This window comes from Megalobrama amblycephala, linkage group LG17, assembly GCF_018812025.1.
Source record: "Megalobrama amblycephala isolate DHTTF-2021 linkage group LG17, ASM1881202v1, whole genome shotgun sequence".
In the NCBI taxonomy this organism is placed as follows: domain Eukaryota; kingdom Metazoa; phylum Chordata; class Actinopteri; order Cypriniformes; family Xenocyprididae; genus Megalobrama; species Megalobrama amblycephala.
Genome location: NC_063060.1, coordinates 31,216,378 through 31,234,659, shown reverse-complemented (window position 1 = coordinate 31,234,659; position 18,282 = coordinate 31,216,378). Strand labels below are relative to the sequence as shown.

General features: G+C 37.9%; 2 protein-coding genes across 2 annotated transcripts; both read left to right on the top strand.

Moving 5' to 3' along the window:
* Positions 1-3,477: 3,477 nt before the first annotated feature.
* Positions 3,478-10,213, top strand: crsp7 (cofactor required for Sp1 transcriptional activation, subunit 7). Its single transcript, XM_048164231.1, has 3 exons — positions 3,478-3,845; positions 7,236-7,310; positions 7,876-10,213. The coding sequence occupies exons 1-3, from the start codon at positions 3,774-3,776 to the stop codon at positions 9,502-9,504; spliced, it is 1,776 nt and encodes a 591-aa protein (XP_048020188.1). The 5' UTR covers positions 3,478-3,773; the 3' UTR covers positions 9,505-10,213.
* Positions 10,214-13,158: 2,945 nt separating this feature from the next.
* On the top strand, positions 13,159-18,002 carry cnn2 (calponin 2). Its single transcript, XM_048164234.1, has 7 exons — positions 13,159-13,342; positions 14,042-14,163; positions 14,270-14,336; positions 14,564-14,701; positions 14,787-14,903; positions 15,058-15,204; positions 16,472-18,002. The coding sequence occupies exons 1-7, from the start codon at positions 13,283-13,285 to the stop codon at positions 16,745-16,747; spliced, it is 927 nt and encodes a 308-aa protein (XP_048020191.1). The 5' UTR covers positions 13,159-13,282; the 3' UTR covers positions 16,748-18,002.
* Positions 18,003-18,282: the final 280 nt, after the last annotated feature.

Below are 18,282 nucleotides of genomic sequence, written 5' to 3'. Positions count from 1 at the left end.
TAAGTCTAAGGTGTCCCCTGAATGTGTCTTTGAAGTTTCAGCTCAAAATACCCCATAGATTTTTTTTAAATAAATTTTTTTAACTGCCTATTTTGGGGCATCATTAACTATGCACTGATTTTTTTCAGCACGCTGCCCCTTTAATTCGCGTGCTCCCTGCCACACGAGCTCTCGATTATATTACAGCACATTTACAACGTTCACACAGCTAATATAACCCTCAAATGGATCTTTACAAGATGTTCGTCATTCATGCTGTATGCATGCTTCGAATTATGTCAGTAAAGTATTTATTTTGATGTTTATATTTGATTCTCTATGAGTTTGAGGCTGTGCTCCGTGGCTACCGGCTAATGCTACACTGTTGGAGAGATTTATAAAGAATGAAGTTGTGTTTATGAATTATACAGACTGCAAGTGTTTAAAAATGAAAATAGCGACGGCTCTTGTCTCCGTGAATTCAGTAAGAAACGATGGTAACTTTAACCTCATTTAACAGTACATTAGCAACATGCTAACGAAACACTTAGACAATTCACAAATATCACTAAAAATATCATGCTATCATGGATCATGTCAGTTATTATTGCTCCATCTGCCATTTTCGCTGTTGTTCTTGCTTGCCTAGTCTGTTGATTCACCTGTGCAGATCCAGACGTTACTGGCTGCCCTTGTCTAATGCCTTTCATAATGTTGGGAACATGGGCTGGCATATGCAAATATTGGGGCGTACACCCCGACTGTTACGTAACAGTCGGTGTTATGTTGAGATCCGTGTGTTTTCCGGAAGTCTTTTAAACAAATGAGATTTACGTAAGAAAGAGAAAGCAATGGAGTTTGAAACTCAATGTATGTCTTTTCCATGTACTGAACTCTTGTTATTCAACTATGCTGAGGTAAATGCAAATTTTGAATCTAGGGCACCTTTAAAGTGGTCAACGTGAGGTTCAAGAATATTTTTCGCGTGCAAAAACAAAACAAAAATTACTATGTTCAACAAATTTGTCTCTCCCCTGTCAGACACGTGCACAGTTGACGCAGTGAACGCACTTCTGTGTTTACGTCAGAAAGCCGGCTCATTATTGGCCGGCTCTGGCGTCAACATCACATGCATGCATTTGTGCTGCTCACGTGAACAGCGTCTGCCAATAATGAGCCGCCGTTCTGATGTAGAACCTGGAAGTGCTGCAATGAAAACAGCGTAGGAGAATGACAGGGGAGAGACAAATTTGTTAAAAAAAGTCATTATTTTTGTTTTAGTTTTGCGCTTGAACCACTGTAGTCACGTTGACTATTTTAACAATGTCTTTAATACTTTTCTGGACCTTGAATGTGGTAATTTCGCTGCTTTCAATTGAGGATTTAAATCCTCTTGTTTTTTTATCAAAAATATCTTAATTTGTGTTCCAAAGATGAACAAAGGTCTTACGGGTTTGGAATGACATGAGGGTGAGTAATAAATTACAGAAATTTCATTTTAGGGTGAACTAACCCTTTAAACAAAGGAACAAATCAGTAAAAAAATTAGTTAATTTATGTCCACAATATACATTTTTTTTACCCAGCTTATCATGTGTGGGGCTCTGTAGCACGCATTTTAAAACTGCAATTGCTTTTCTTTCTTTTTTTACCCAGCATTGACAGCATTTTGTTAACTTGTATATCTCAAGTAAGGAAAAAAAAGTAAACAAATTACGTTTTTACGAAGTAAACAAAATTTCTATCTGAAAATCTAAAGATACTCTGTTTTAACATAATATATTGAAATGAACAAGAAATCTAATGAGTAATGATTTGAGGAATGATTTCCCTATAATTTTCTCCAGTAAATACACTTTGAATATAAAATAGTTTCTTTTTGTCCCAAACAATTACAAGTCTGGTAAGGGTATTTTTAATTGTGTAGATGCTTTTTATGAGTGTGCCAATAGATTTTTAGCCATCTTTAATCTATGATAGGCCTAACGTTTTATTAATAATTCCAAGGAAATTTGTTTTCATATCAGTCATTTGCCAAACGCCCAGTTCATAGGGCCAAAAAAATAAATTGTGCAGAAAGTTTGCTTGTATATTTTACCTGCATTCTTTCTCTATAATTGACAAGCCATTGAAAAAAAAAAAAAGCCAAAGTTTGTTGTTTGTAACTTTTTAAATTGAAGTCATGCTTCAGCTATGGTCTGCTACTGTTAAGTCTTCAGTATGAAGATGTTCTTGAGTAACTGTCAGTTTGCCACACTGGCTAGGCTCTGTCTTTGTTGACTAATGGTAAAAAATTACATTGGTACTTTAGGACAGCTGTACTTTAAAAAATCAAGCAGATATGTACCTTGATGTATAATCTCTCCCAGGGCCAATCATTTACATGAGACTCTATGTCTTCAGCCTTTAACTCTGAAACCTGCTTTATATTGGGTGAACTTTTGCTGCATGGTACGGAGTATTAAAATACCCGAAAGTCTCGATGTGATGTCCTGCTTTTTTGCAGTTATCAAGCTCTAAGTATATCTGAACTCTTTGCTAGTGCTTTACTAAAACTTTTGCAACTGGAAAATATCATTTTCGACAAAGTGGTTTTGTATCTTTCTTTATGTACAAAAAAAAAACATTGTTAGAGTGTTAAAGAAACAACATGATAATGCAACCCAGTGGAACTAAAACGTATACACAACAAAACTTTAAAAATAGTATGTGCATTTAATGAATGTGAACTGTCTCGGTGGTTCATATCTATACAAAGGCAGCTAATTTCTATTTTTTCAATGTATGATCATTCAGATGTTGCACATACATTTGACTGCAAAGTTCAGACGTTAATCCAGTTTTTTTTTTTTTTTTTTTTTTTTTTTTTTTGCAACAAGACAAATATACTCACTAAATATGCAAAACAAGCTTTCAGGAACATAGCTTTGCAGCTCTGTGGTTTGGTTTACCTGACCCTTTAAAACAAAAGGAAAATATGTTCCTATTACTACATGTTTTCTATGAAATATAGAAGACAAAATAAAAATGAACATAAAACATTGTGGGCTTTGTAAGTGTGCTACTTATTTAAAACAAAATGTTATCAAGCTTAAATTCCATTGTCCTTACTGTATTTTTCTGTGTGGAAGCTTAAGTCTTTGTACCTTTGCATTAATATTTGTTTATTGAATTGAATAAAAATGTTTAAAAAAGCATATTTATTTGTATCTTTCTCTGTTTCTCACCTGGGACTATTTTAATATGCTTCATACATATTCAATTTGTACAACTGTGTGTAAGTCAAATGTATGTCAATAGCCATGGGATACAAAAAAAAAAAATATATATATATATATATATATATATATATATATATATATATACATATATACACATATTATAAATCCAGCCAGACAAAACAATGCACACACGCACACATACACATGTATATTGTAATAATAATAACCATTCTGCATCATTGTTTGTCTGGCTGAATTGATTTGAACTTGCGTGATGGCGTCACGCGGCGTCGCGCTCTCCCATAATGCAGCGGGCCTGAGGTTTTGATCCAGTGGAGTTCATGAGATCGGTGAGAGCGCTCGACGCAATGAGGCGGAGAGACACGACAGCCGTCGAACCTTCATCTCCCAACTGAACACAAACACACCATTTCTCAAGCCAACAATCACATCAGAAACATGTGGTTCCGCCACTTCTCAATCCTCCCGAGAGGTCTGTGAGTTCCTGCAATCCATTAAGCCCTTGAATCCGGAGGATTTTTCCCCCGTCGGCCGATTCGCACCGAGCAGGCAATGACAACGGCCTCCGCAACCCCGCAGCAGATGAGAGACCGGCTGCTGCAGGCCATCGATAGCCACAGCAATGTGAGTAACCCGCTCACTCTCCTGCCGACCAAAGCTCACTTTCCCCGACACGATACAGTTAGAGCCTTATCTGAACCCGCCAAACGCCGTACCGAGCGCCTGAATCTGTGGCAGAGCAGATGTGGAGCTCCCATTAGCAGTCCGCTAACTGACGGGAGGCACATTTACCCCGCGCTCTGCGCTAACAGAACAGCTGGACAGGCGCGAGATTGCCCTGATTTCAAACATAATCATGCAGTGAGAGATTTTTTTAAAAGCTGCCATCTCGATTTAAGGTGCATGATGCGATCAGTCACAGATGACATGTTGTGTGAAGCCTGTTATCCGTTAGCTGCTTCATGTCAAGCTATCTGCTATCGAGCTCCGGAGCAGATTTAAAGAATTCTCTTCTCGCTTTGCGTATCTCTAAACAGCATCTCTAATGACGCCAGTGTACATTGTATGTTGTTTCTTGCTTAGACATGGCACATCTTGGCTAATATGAGCTAGGTATACGTGGCTAGCTGACACAGTGGCATTAGCAAAGCGCTAGCAGGTGAATTCCTGCTGAGAGTAGTGAGTTAGCTTGATTGATTCTGTATCACCAGAAGAGATTAAAGCTGTTATGATGCCTTCAATCAGTTCTGGATGTTTCTGTATGTATGTATGTATGTGTGTGTGTGGACTAACCTGAGCACACAGCTGGTAGGTGTTCCGGCAACGTTGCTGTGCTAACTGGGCACTCAGACCTAACTAGAGCTAACCTGCTGGCTGACTGGAAAATGTGACAGCCACATTGAATGTTTCGCTAAGCTAACACCTCGCCATAAAATGTCTAATGAAGAGAAGTAGAGAAATAATCAGTGTAGAGGGTTGACGAAGTAAATAGTCCGTGTAATTGCCATTGTAAAAAATATTCCCAACTTTAAGGTTCCAGTGAGTCTGTCTTCACTGGAGCTTTTATGGTAAGTAAACACTGTTCAGGTTTTATTAACGCTTAAAATCTGAGTGCATTTCATACACACACTGACTATTTATGTACCCCGTTGGGTTTTGTTTGGCTATACATGTCTATACATCGTTTATTGCATTGTTATTGGTCTCTTGGGGTTAAATTGGTAGGTTAAGGTCAGGAGGGTCAGAATGCTGCCCTGGAGTAAATAAAGGTTAAACCTGTTGTCTATTGATTGAAGCACTCATGAACAGGCAAAGCTTCTACTACTACAGATTAAAAGTTGACTTTTCACACTCACTTTGAATGAGAGGTGAGAAGTCTCGGACATCGTATTGCTACTAACTACAATGTATCCTTTTTGTTATAATATTCTATGTGTGAAAGGTACAAGAGGGTGTAGAAATGCTGTAATAATTTTAGTTTTTGTGTGCCAAGTTATGTAAATATGTTTTAAAAATTGATTTCTTTATATTACACTTTGAGCAACTCCATGCATTATTTTTTTTATAGTTAAAGGCTGGGATACGCTACATCACTTGCAGACTTTGTAAATAGTTACAGAAGAAAACTGCATCATAAACTAAATGACTGGGGATCTCACACTATGAGATTTATAAGTCATTCCAAACTAACAAACTCATGCAGAAACACGCCTCACTTCTAGGAGACGCATGATGGATGAAAACAAGTATTCTATAATCGGCTCAAAATATCAAACATGTTTGATATCTCCCGACTGGACGGATTCATAGTCTGAAGTTAAAAATCAGAGTCTGTGCCCATCATGCACTATGCGATTTTCTGTGAAATTTGTCATCTCCAGCTTGCCAAAACCTGGAGACTGACTCCTCTAGACCTCAAATCAGGGCAAAAAAATTGGCAAAAGTTGTGCAGTGTATTCCTGCATTAAGTTTGAACACTACCTAGCTTTAGAAATAAGGATGCACCGATATGAAAATTTTGGCCGATAACCGATAATTCTTTATATTTAAAAGCCGATAGCTGATATACTGGCCGATATATTGGCCGAAATATCTACATCTAAATTTTTATTTAACTTTCGAGAGCTTGATTACAGAAACAAAAAGTCTCACCATTAAAAGCCATATCCCAGGCACTTCAACATAAATAAAACAAATACAGTACAATATCCTAGTTTGAACCAGTGTATGTTTTTAAAAATGAATTTTACACTCCTATGGCCAACTGTCTTTATCACAAAAAAATTAATAAAATAATGGCTTAATAATGCAAACAAGTCATTGGACAACATTTAACATTTATTATGCGTATAAATAATCATGAATAAATATAATAGAATAGCCTCCACAGACAATAAAATGATTTTACTTCAACCATATTGTTGATGACGATGATACGAGAAATAAAAGTGCTTGTTATTAATGATGCACCAACAGTTTTGAAGAAGTATTAAAATTAATAGTAGGCTACTGTTTTAAATGACAGCATCACTGTTTAAACTCCCTGCACTAAAGCTGAAGAGTTAATGAACACCGGGAAACTGAAGAGCTTTGTTAGCGGGTTTATTTTTTTAACTGAAAAAAACACATCCCATATGAGTTTAATAATATATTTATACAACATAAACATAAATATTACAGCACAAAATGATGCAAATGAACAAGTGAACTTGAACCAAGATGCGTCGTCAGAATGTTTCAGGAGTCAGAACTCCTGTTGTGGAATACGCTCTTCCCTAATACACGCTGAAAGATGGCAACTAAACCCAAAGAATTCACAATATTTTATAATAAGTGTTTTCCTCATAATGTTATGTATATGACAGTCCCAGTCAATGTCGTGCATTGCTGTTTGAGCTGCATACTCTGAAGCTAAAGATGATCACCTTTACTACCGCGTTAATTCTTAACCAAACGTGTCCTATATGAGACGTACACAAAGTAAACATAATATTAAAACTTATAAATTCACAAAACAAAAGGATGCAAGTGCACAAGCAAATTTAGTCATGAAGGTTTATGGATGCTCTCTTCCCAGTGCTAAAACACAGGCAAACAAAGAATTCACATTCTTTTACAGTATTGTTTTCGTTATAATTTTATGTAGCTTATAAGACACACTTGCACTGCACATGTTGCAATTAACTGTATTTTCCTCTTCGAAGTGATTCCAATCATATTTCAAGTAATTCAAAACCATCATGGCGAACGGTGTGCAACTGAAGGGTCTCAGCTGAAGGAAATAATCAATTATTTATCGTTTTAATATATTGGCCACATTTTCTTATCGGGTTGATAACAATACATTAAAAATGATCATATATCGGCCGATATCGATATGGTGGCCTATATATCGTGCATCCCTATTTAGAACATGATTCCAAAATTCCTCTTAAATGTACACATTATTTTAGATAATATTTCATACCGTGTGTCATTGAGCTTTCATGTTAAATTGTCCCTCTTCCTGGACAGATCTGTAACATGGTTGCAGTTCTTGATGTTATCACCAATTTGGAGAAATACCCGATCACCAAAGAAGCACTTGAGGTTGGTATTTACTTATTCTAATCAACAATATAATTTTGTTATAAATCTGCTTAAGACAAGTCATGGCATATCGAATTCTGTTTCTGGGTCCAAGTCTCTACAATGTTTACAATGTGCGAATACTATCTGAAAAACCATGTATGAGCACTCTGCATTTATATAGCACGCCTTTTAAACTAAGTTTTAAAAAACTACTTTAGGCTCACCGTGTCCCAGGCATCAATATTTTAATGATTAAGAAAAGATAAATTACTGTCTGGAGATTTTGGTATGAAGATGAAAGGTGAGGGTTGTGATTTTATTTTGTTAGTAATACAGCACACCGTGAGTGTATATTAGCAACTTTTTTTTGTTTGCTGTTGATCTAATAGAGCATTTGTACCCGGAAACAGTGACGCGTGACGTCAGACTTAACAACCGACTTATCTTATTTTTTTCCCCTCCTGCAGTTTGAAATAGGCTTTGTTAATTTTATGTTCAACAGAAAAATGCATTGGTGAAAGCTGTGTGATGTGACTTGTAATATGCAATTTTGAGATTTTTCTCGGTTTCATTTTCAATGCAGGAAACCCGCTTGGGAAAGCTGATTAATGATGTGAGAAAGAAAACAAAAGATGAGGACCTTGCCAAACGTGCCAAGAAACTCCTGCGGAACTGGCAGAAGCTGATCGAGCCCGGCCAAAGTGACACTCCGGCGAGAGGAGTGCCAAACGTCCCGGGCTCTGCCAATGGAGGTGCTCACCCCTGCCGGACAGACACACCTCCAGTGGTCCCCCCTCCGAGCAAGGTTGCTCCTGAGCTCAAAACCAGGAATGACATCCATAATACGTACTCCCCAAAGGCGGAGAAATCCAGCAGCCGAAAGCGGCGAGGGGAGCAAAGAGATAGTCCGCATCTGCCGGCCAAAATGACAAAAACGTCCCTTTACGAGCCAATGTTTTCCTCTTCCCCACCATCAAATGGAATTAGGGGGAGTCCCGAGCCGCTCCCGGAGAAAGATGATGATGCGGCGACTGACCGGATCCGCCCGGAGCACCTAGAGAATGACCGGCACAACAAAATCCCTGTCAATGCTGTGAAGCCTCATCCAAGCTCTCCGGGGCTTACCAAACTACCTAGCACTTCCTCCTTACTCAAAACATCAGTGTTACAGCAGCATGCGAGAATGGACGGAGGCGGGCAGAATCAACCCAAAAGCCCTCGGTACTCCTCGAGCCCGCGCACCGTAACACACGAGACGATGGCCAAGAGGTCTTCAACATATGCACCAAAAGGGACTCTTTCGAGCCCGTCTCAGAATTCTGCCCAAGTGCCCTCTCCTTTGCCCACACTGCAGCCTTTAACGTCACCGGCCCAGGTGTGCATTGGCGAAGGTCCGTCATCTGTGGGGCTGGAAGGCTCGATGCACTTGCACAGATCATCAGACAGAGTCTCCCAGCCCCTGCACAGCACTGCAACACTGGAGCCGCTCTCTGGCTCCCCGCTCACCGCACAAAGCTTAGAGGGCGCTGAGACCAAGGGTGAGCGGGAGGGAGCGACCTCCAACTTGGAGGGCAAAAAGAGGAAGAAATACAGACCCAGAGACTACACGGTAAATCTTCAGGGGCAGTCCTCGGAGGACAGGACCAAACCCGTGCGGTTAAAAGAACGTAGGTTAACGTTCGACCCGGTGACCGGACAGATTAAGCCCCTCACTCCGAAGGAATCCCACCACGAGGAAGAGTGCCAAGGACCGCCGATCGCGACGCCCTCGGCGAGGACTGAGGTGCCGCAGCAAAAGACGCCAACGTCGGTTCCCAACCCCTTTCAGCAGACGAACTGGAAAGAGCTGTCCAGAAATGAAATCATTCAATCGTACCTTAACCTTCAGAGCAATGTTCTCACATCCTCTGGAGCACAGACCCACGGGGCGCACTTTTTCATGACTGAATATTTAAAACGAGAGGAACACGATGTCAAAGAGCCCCGAAAAATGCACGTTTTAGTACAGAGCAGCTCCCCAAAAGAACTACCCGGGGTGTCTCGGGACGTAACAAACGAGGACCTTCTCAGAATACACAACGAACACTGGCCAGGGGTGAACGGTTGCTATGACACCAAGGGAGCCTGGTTTGATTGGACAGAGTGCATATCGTTGGATCCTCATGGCGATGAGAGCAAATTGAACATCTTGCCATATGTTTGCCTAGACTGAGAGAACAGAGCTTGGAAAAGTTTTCAATGTTCCCACTGTGAGTCAAAGAGGATCGAACCGACTCTCCTTGTCGCTCTGTACCTAGGTTCATCTTACAGGTGTAGCGAACGAACCAACAGCGGTTGTTCCGAGTTCGGTTTTCCATAAGAAGGAGCTGAAAAGAGGTCCTGTTTGTAATGTGCTGCTACCAACAAGAATTTGCAAACAAGGGTTGTATATAATGGCTCGCAGGGATTTAACAGGGCCAGTTCTTGCACAATGTGTGAATAGGAGGGTCCGAGCAAGCATTGAGCAGTACAGATATGTTTGAAAGCAAGTCGAGAACATTTTTTTGGCAGTTACAAAAAGCTTTATGTGACAAAGAATAAATTATAAAAGTTTCTTATGTATGCATCTATTTATTTGACCTTTTTTTTTTTTTCTAGCAGAAGGTTATCCACTAAGATGTGCAGATATGTTTGAGGCTTTTCTGTTCGCATCACACATTTGTCCCCTTATTTGTGATGTACACAAGGCATATATAAATACATTTTTCCCACAGCGGCTCTCACGTACATGTGCTGATTGCAGTAGATACCGACATTCCATTCTGAACTGAACATTTCTCGCTTAACATTTCTTTCTCGATTTATCTAATATACGTGATTTTCATATGAGAGAAAAGCAATCTATTTTTAGATGTGTTAAATAAAACAATATTTTAAACAAATCTGTTTGCCTAGATAATTGTAAAAAGAAAAAATATGGATAAATATGTCGAAAAAGAGAGAAGTATTCATGTGCTAGAAGAAAACGCAGTGAATGGCCACAGAGGGTGCTACTTTTCATCTTCATACTGTGAGGACAGGAAAGCAGGAAAATGTTAATATGCTGGAAATATACTTGTTACCATTCCTTTAGATATTGTTTGCCTTACTGAAACCATTCAACGATGACTTTATTTAAAGAGCCTTAGTGAATGTATGGCATTTAGACTTTCGTTTAGGTGGTACAGAAGGAAACACCTCTAGGCATCTGCCATATGGTCTTTTTTTTTTTCTTCAAAATGGACGCATTGTGCTATAAATGTGTCAATAAATATGCGCGTTATCCTGCTTGTCTGTACATAGTTCTTGCAATCAATGTAAAACCTTTCAAAGTCTTCATTTTCTTTTTTTAGTGTGAATGTAATTAATTTGGGAGGAAACGAAGCATTTTGAATGAAAGATCCAATCGTTTGTGTTGCTGTTCGCAGGAATCTATAGACCTAGATTAATAGGTTGTGGTCCTATTATTCATTCAGTGTTTTCAGTTTGACATATTATTGATCGTGTTTTCTTTTCTTCTTTCATAATTTTTTTTTTTAAATGCCTTGCCATTGTTTTGAAGACAAACGTCTTGTGAAGGGGGTTAAACCAATTTGCTGCCGACTTGCAAACACTGTGTGCTCTGCTACCTTCGTCCTACCAATGTGCCTTTGATGTAAAAAGTTTGGAAAGGCTTCCGCTAGCTTCACTTGGTTTCAAAAAGTACAGCCTATGTTTTCTTCAAACCATGTCAGATATTCCAGGGATATTCATTGTTTCTGAAGCAAAGGCCATCTAAGAGCTCAATACTTGGTTAGGGTATTGCAAATATAATTTGCAATTTAAAACTAGAGAGACTTCTTTGATCATTTTTGATCAGTATATTTGTTCAGTGTTTAACATCACTCGTTTGTTCGAAAAAATAAAATAATCAAAACCCTTTGCATCATGGTACCCTTTCTTCCATTAAGGTTATCTGTCCCAGACCTACATGATTGACATGTTCATAAGAGTTAATCTGTCATTTCATGTTTTTTATACCTTTTCAGGAAACTATTTGTAGCTCTTAATGAACCACAAAGAGTATATAACAAAATCTGTTGGGTTACATACGCTATGAGCTTTTCAAGTGCACTTGCTGTATTCTATTTGCTTGCTTGGTGTGTCACGGAAACCCCCTTTAACTGAAGTTGTCAAGGCTAACCAAAAGTGGTTGCGGTGTATATATACACGTAATCAACTTAGTCTTAAAGGGATTTACCAAAAAATTTAAATTCTTTCATTAACTCAACCTCATGCTGTTTTAAACCTGTATGATTTACTTTCTTCTGTTGGACCCAACAGAAGATGTTGAGTGTTTCAGCTTATTTTTGGAAATCTAATGAAAGTCAATGTGGTTCAAAGCAACACTGGATCCCATTTAGCTTTTGTTGAATGGACAAATATATATGGAATAGAGGAGGCAGTGGAATAGAGTGATAAAGCAAGATCTTAAAACTTGTTTTTAAAGTTGATCTTTTTTTGCTGCATTTTTAGAATGCCATGTTCTGAACACATTTTAGAACCCACTCCGCTGCTTTTCCATTGTTTTTCTATGTAAACGTGCACTAAAGTAGTTTGGCATCTTTTGCAGTGTCTCGTGGAAACTTTGTAAAAATGCAACACTCAAGTTAAAAGTTGTTTAACTTTCTCTAGACCTTGCCTTTTTTTCATTTCTTTCCATTACCCTGTGCTTTGCATTTTTAAATTCAAAAATGCATTCTGTGTGAATGGTCCCTTACACGCTGAAGTTCACACCACAGACATAACTGTAAAAAACAATCTAATTCTTTGAGAATATGGAATTGCACACCACAGCTATAACAATAATGACTTAGAAGAACGATAACATTGAAACCCCCTTTTTTCCCCCATCCAATGAACAGTAAAAACATTGAGAGCAAAACGGAATCCACCCAACTTTTAAAGAGCTTGAGCATTTTACAGCAACATACATTAACGGCCTTTGGTGTGGTCACAAATATAATTATCAGTATAGTTACCATTATAGTTATAATTCTTAGTCACCATTTAAGACTGACAACAGGAGCAACATTAAGTAAATGATGGAATTTTCATTTTTGGATGAGCTGCCTTTTTAATAAGCTGTCTTTCACAGTCTAAAGTCACATTTATCATGATCACTATTAATATCTTTTTATAGTCTCAGAAAATTGTGCCTCACTATTTCATTATTTTTACCTAGCGGAAATGATTACACTTCTGCCCTGTTTCACAGATCAGGCTTAAGCCTAGTCCCAGACTAAAATGCTTGTTTGACCTCTCTTAACTGAATTAAACTTGTACTGACAACTTAAAATGTCAGGGCCATTGTTTTTTCCTCAAGATGCACAACAGTAATGTTTTTTTCTAAGGGGTGTTTATAAAAGTGACTTGAATGGCCTAATTTAAGGCCTAAGGCCTAGTCCTGATTTAATCTAAGACCTGTCTGTGAAACCAGTGGCCTTAATGTTTGCCACTGGATTGCTTTAAAATGTGCGTCTGTACCTGTTCAAAATCATGTTCTTGATTACATGTATGACTTAATAGCATGATATCATATCTTGCCTTGCTTCCTCAGCATTACAGATAAATATTTCATGAATGTTAGTGACATCATTCAGTAGCCTGCCGTATTCCCAGAGGTGACTCATTCCTCAGCTACCGCGAGTCTGGAATACCAGGATGGACACAGGGATACTCCCATTATAAAGGAATTTGTTACTTTAGTGCCATATATGGAGTTTTTGATATCAATCACGGCCAAGAAGGAGAAAAGGGGGCGGAGCCTGTAATGAGCGCGTGCTCTCATTGGTGGCGCGGTAACTGAGGGGAAGTTCTAGATATACATACGCTAAAATAGTAAAGGAGACAAAACTATCAAACTTTCCTGAAGTTTTTCTTTCAGTTCCCGACTATCTGTTTTGAAACGACGACTTCTGTTGTTGCTGACAATGTCTTCGCAGTTTAACAGAGGCCCAGCATACGGGTTTTCAGCGGAAGTGAAGAGCAAGGTACGTGGAGTAATTTAGAAACTATTTCAAAACCGTCGTTAAAACATAGACATATTTTGTTTGGCATATTGTATCTCATATGTAACGGAAATCTCTCCGTGTCATTCTGATGTATCCAAAGTTTGTTAATGTTTCCCAAACTTCCTGATATGTTAACATGTAACACGCGTGTTATGCTGCAAGGTTAAATATCAATTGTGCTTCATGTAATGCATATTGAATTATGTTATTAACTGGCAACTAACGTTAGCTGTAAAGTGAAAGTAAGTAAAACGCAAAAGAAGTCACGGAAACGGTAAAGAAAGTTCTCCAGAAGCTCTCGGGGCGTTGCCTCCAGTGCTCAAGTATGTCATTGTAATCTGGCCTGAATAAATACACAGCTTGTGCTCGCAATAAAACTGCCGCTGGTTCACATTCTTTCTCCTCATAGGTGTTGATGTGTTTGTAGCACATTTAGTTTCGATTAGGCAGTTCTGATTTTAACCTGACAGCCAGATTGATGATGGTGATGATGATAGAAAGGTCTTTCATATCCTATATTTCGATATATGATTATGTTTAAAGACATAAATTCAACTGACTCACCTACATATTGTTTCTTTATATAATGTAGGGTATTTGGGGAAATGATCATATTGCTGAATTATAGCCTGGTTTTGGTATGATTATTAACCAATGTCACATCAAACTTTCCACTAGATTGCACAGAAGTATGACCCCCAGAGAGAAGAAGAATTACGAGTTTGGATTGAGGGCATCACTGGGCGGACAATTGGAGATGACTTTCAGAAAGGGTTAAAAAATGGTGTAATACTCTGCGAGTAAGTTTGCGTTCATGTACATTTGTGTATCTCCCATTATGTCTTTTCAAAGGCTGTTTCACAATATACCTTTGCATAACCGTGCGGTCTTGGTCTTTCCTTAAAGGCTCATAAACAAACTTCAGCCAGGGTCTGTGAAGAAGATCAACCAATCATCCCAAAACTGGCATCAGGTGAGCTGACGTTTTTTGCTCCTCTTTAATGTTTATTCCCAAGTGTTTTAGTAAAGCTGGAGATAAAATGTTCTGACATTGACCTGTTTTTTTGTTTGTTTTAGAACATAGTTAGCTATTGTGTTCACTTAAAATCTGGATAAGATTATCTCTTGTAGTAGAAATGAATGTCCAAAATGAAGGTTATGTTTCGTCTGTTCACATTCAGCTATTTTGTTGTGTTGCAGCTGGAGAACCTGACCAACTTCATTAAAGCGATCACCACCTATGGACTCAAACCTCACGATATTTTTGAGGCCAATGATCTTTTTGAGAGTGGAAATATGACACAGGTTCAGACCACACTTCTGGCTCTTGCTGGCATGGTAGGCCCCGTTGAATGATTTAATTTCAAAGGACAGCCTAATTGTGACATTTCCGTCTGTAATTATAGGCTTTCACTGTTTACAGGCTAAAACCAAGGGCATCCACTCAAATGTAGACATTGGAGTCAAGTATGCAGAGAGACAGGAGAGGGCGTTCGATGAAGAGAAAATGAAAGCCGGGCAATGTGTCATTGGACTACAGGTATGAATGAAATTTGTATAAATTTCTGTCATTAACTTAAACTATCTGAATATGTTTTTTTTCACCATCTGTAATACAAAACTAATTTGACTTGATCTGGAAAGTACCATGAAAATTGCTCATATATGTAGCTCACTTGCGTGTCTCTTCATAGATGGGAACAAATAAATGTGCAAGTCAAGCTGGAATGAATGCCTACGGTACCAGAAGACACCTGTATGATCCCAAGGCACACATCCTACCACCAATGGACCATTCAACCATCAGTCTTCAGATGGGCACTAACAAGGGTGCTAGCCAAGTGAGTACCACCTCCCATGATATTGCTCATTTTCTGCCTTATCTCATTCTGATCAGTGTTATTGTTATTATCTAAATCTAAAACTATTAAAAGTTTTTCGATAATTGATAAAAAGCTTAAATAAAATGTAAAAACTATATAAATATTAGATGAAAAACTAAAACTTAAAAATTAAAAATGTTTTGACAAATAACTGAAAGAACATAAATTTAGTTTGAAGGATTAAAATTACTTAAACTGAAACTGAAAACAAAGCTAAATAGAAATTAAAAAACAAAAATAATTAAAAAATGGCAAAAACATAAAATTACTAATATTTAAAGAGCCCCTATTATGCTTTTTTGAATGTTACCTTTCATGCAGTGTGTAATTTAGCTGTTTTTGCATGTAAAAGTGCACAACAAATAAAGTTATTGTCTCCTAAAAGTCGGAATTAATTCTGCTGAAATGAGTCATCAGCAATTCCAGTCTCACTTCCTGTTACACACAGTGTGTAATATAGCTGTTTGTGAATGTAAAAGTACACAACAAATAAAGTTAGTGTCTCCTAAAAGTCGGAATTGATTCTGAACAGCTGAAATGAGTTGTCAAAAATTCCAGTCTCACTTCCTGTTACATGCCTACGTAACAATGTGACAAATTTGCATAATGCCAGCCTATGGTCTTCATTAGCTGCCTGTGAACAACATCTACTTTGACCCGCCCTCAAACACTGTAGTTGCAGCTGAGGCCTGGAAGAGTTTGTCGACATGAAGAGAAGACGCTGTTTTCAGTGTTGCAAATTCACTTTGCATACACTTTAAAAATATGAGGACTCTCATATCGCTGGAATCGATATGGAAAAACCAACGGCATCGTTCCTTTTCATAACGTATCACTGTTTTTCAAACTCTGAGGAAGATCCAGAGCTGAAATTCAGATATGGTAATAGGCGTTTCATTTCCGGCACGAAATCACAACAGACTGGTCTTGCCAATCAGAGCAGAGTATGCTCGCAGAAAGGAGGGGTTTAGAAAGACTGGATCTTTGAACTAACCTTTTCTGTTTCTTTGAGAAATTATGTGATGTGCAATGTATATTATGAGAAAAAGGTTTTGTTTTGTTTTTCACCGTTGATGCACCTATTGTAGAAGACCTCCAAAAAAAAATTAGGAACCTTAAAAATAGCATAATTGGGGCACTTAAAATGAAAATGGAAATATAAAAATGAAAGCTAATTCAAAATAATAATAATAATAAATAAACGGCTCTGATCTGTTCCTTCTAGGCTGGTATGACCGCTCCAGGAACCCGCCGTGCCATCTACGACCAGAAAATTGGCACAGACAAGTGTGACAACTCCACAATGTCTCTACAAATGGGCTACACTCAAGGCGCCAACCAGAGTGGGCAAAATTTCGGGCTTGGCCGTCAGATCTACGATGCCAAATACTGCCCCAAAAGTGCACCCAATGCAAGTGGAGAAGGAGCTGATGCTGTTGGCTACGTAGATTACCAAGACGAGGGCTACCAGGGTTATCAGGATGACGGTCAAGATTACTGAATTGACCAATTGCAGGCTATGAGTCTGAATAAGAAGCTAAAGGGAAGTTGATACTTCCTTGCGAACAAAAGACCCAAAACATGCCATTACACCACAGTGAGTGTGCCAACTGTCGCAAAGTGATGAAAGTGACCAATATGAAACATATCACTTATTTTTTAACTATATCAATGTTCTTTTTATAAATAGTATGTTTTGTTCATTACAAAACATATCAGTTAAGTGTTAAGTGTATTGATACTACTTGTATTTTATATGGTTCATTTGAAAGTCATTTAATTGCACAATTACTATAATAATATTTAGTATTTGCTTAATTGTTAGTTTAGTTTAATGTACGTTTTATTTTTTATTTGTTCAAAATGCTGATCTTAAACGCAAGTGTGACGGGGGTTATTGTAAAGTTACATTCACATAATCCCAAATAATGAATTGTATTTTTTTTTTTTTTCTGTTCTAATCAAGCTTTTGTGAAGATATTTGATATTAAGTATGGACGAGAAAGAGCGTTACGTGAGCCTGATTCATTTGAGTATAGAACATGCTCAGGGGTTTAAAATCACTCTGCAAAATGTTTTTTTTTTTCTTGTCAGTTGAGCATGTGAAGGTAATTTTTTTGCTGTTACAGTTAATAGAGCGAAAGTTTGGTGAGGGTTTAGAAATGGGAACCTTTACTGGAGTTATGTGGTCCATTGTGTTAATTTAAGAGCTTATTTTCCCAGTAATATTTTATTGTGTATTTAGGCTGGAAATTGAGAGCACATGCCTGATGTGCACAAAAAGGAAGGGGTAATCTATCATTTCAGCAGCATTTGAGTCATTTCTGCTTTTGACATTCTAAATATTATACTTCCTCAGTTGATGTGAGGAGATGAATGTGGTTTTTATAATACACTTTACTGTCCGACATACAATCTCTAATGTTTTAAAGAGTTCATCTTTGTATTAATGCTTTTTCTCATCAAATATTTTACTGTTTGCAGAGCCAGAACAACTGGAGCATGTCTTGTTTTCTTTGGATTATAGTGTTGTTAAAGGAAATTGAAGTATAACATTGTGAGCCTTGAACATTCCAAATTAGGAACTGGATTCACTGCTTTTATTTCACAGTATTTGTTCTCATTCCAAAAAACATTTTGTACTAGACATTGGAACATTTAGATCTGCTTAGATCTTCTTTTTTTAACCTTTCTCATGGAATAAGATGGTTGGAAATAGTAAATACTGGGTTTTTAATAAAAGATGATGAACAAGAGGTACTGTTGTCAGGATTCACTTAATTTGATACAGCCTTTTGCTTTCTGAAACAATCCGTATATAACAAAGCTAGTATTCAGTCTTATACAATAGGAAGATAACATGTGAAATCTTTGAAATCACTTGCTTCCCAATGGAAATCCTGGATCCATTAATCAATGAACCAATTATTCAAATGAGTAAGCAGGCAGTGTTGAGTCATATAATGAAGCTGATGTAGTAAATCCTCAGACACTGGAGCAGGGCCCACTAATATCCTTAATGGTACAGAATCATTT

Coding starts and splice junctions, on each gene's coding strand:
- crsp7 (XM_048164231.1), top strand. CDS start 3,774: ATGACAACGGCCTCCGCAACCCCGCAGCAGATGAGAGACCGGCTGCTG. Junction 3,846..7,235: donor CCATCGATAGCCACAGCAAT/GTGAGTAACCCG, acceptor CTTCCTGGACAG/ATCTGTAACATGGTTGCAGT. Junction 7,311..7,875: donor TCACCAAAGAAGCACTTGAG/GTTGGTATTTAC, acceptor TTTTCAATGCAG/GAAACCCGCTTGGGAAAGCT.
- cnn2 (XM_048164234.1), top strand. CDS start 13,283: ATGTCTTCGCAGTTTAACAGAGGCCCAGCATACGGGTTTTCAGCGGAA. Junction 14,337..14,563: donor CATCCCAAAACTGGCATCAG/GTGAGCTGACGT, acceptor GTTGTGTTGCAG/CTGGAGAACCTGACCAACTT. Junction 15,205..16,471: donor CTAACAAGGGTGCTAGCCAA/GTGAGTACCACC, acceptor TGTTCCTTCTAG/GCTGGTATGACCGCTCCAGG.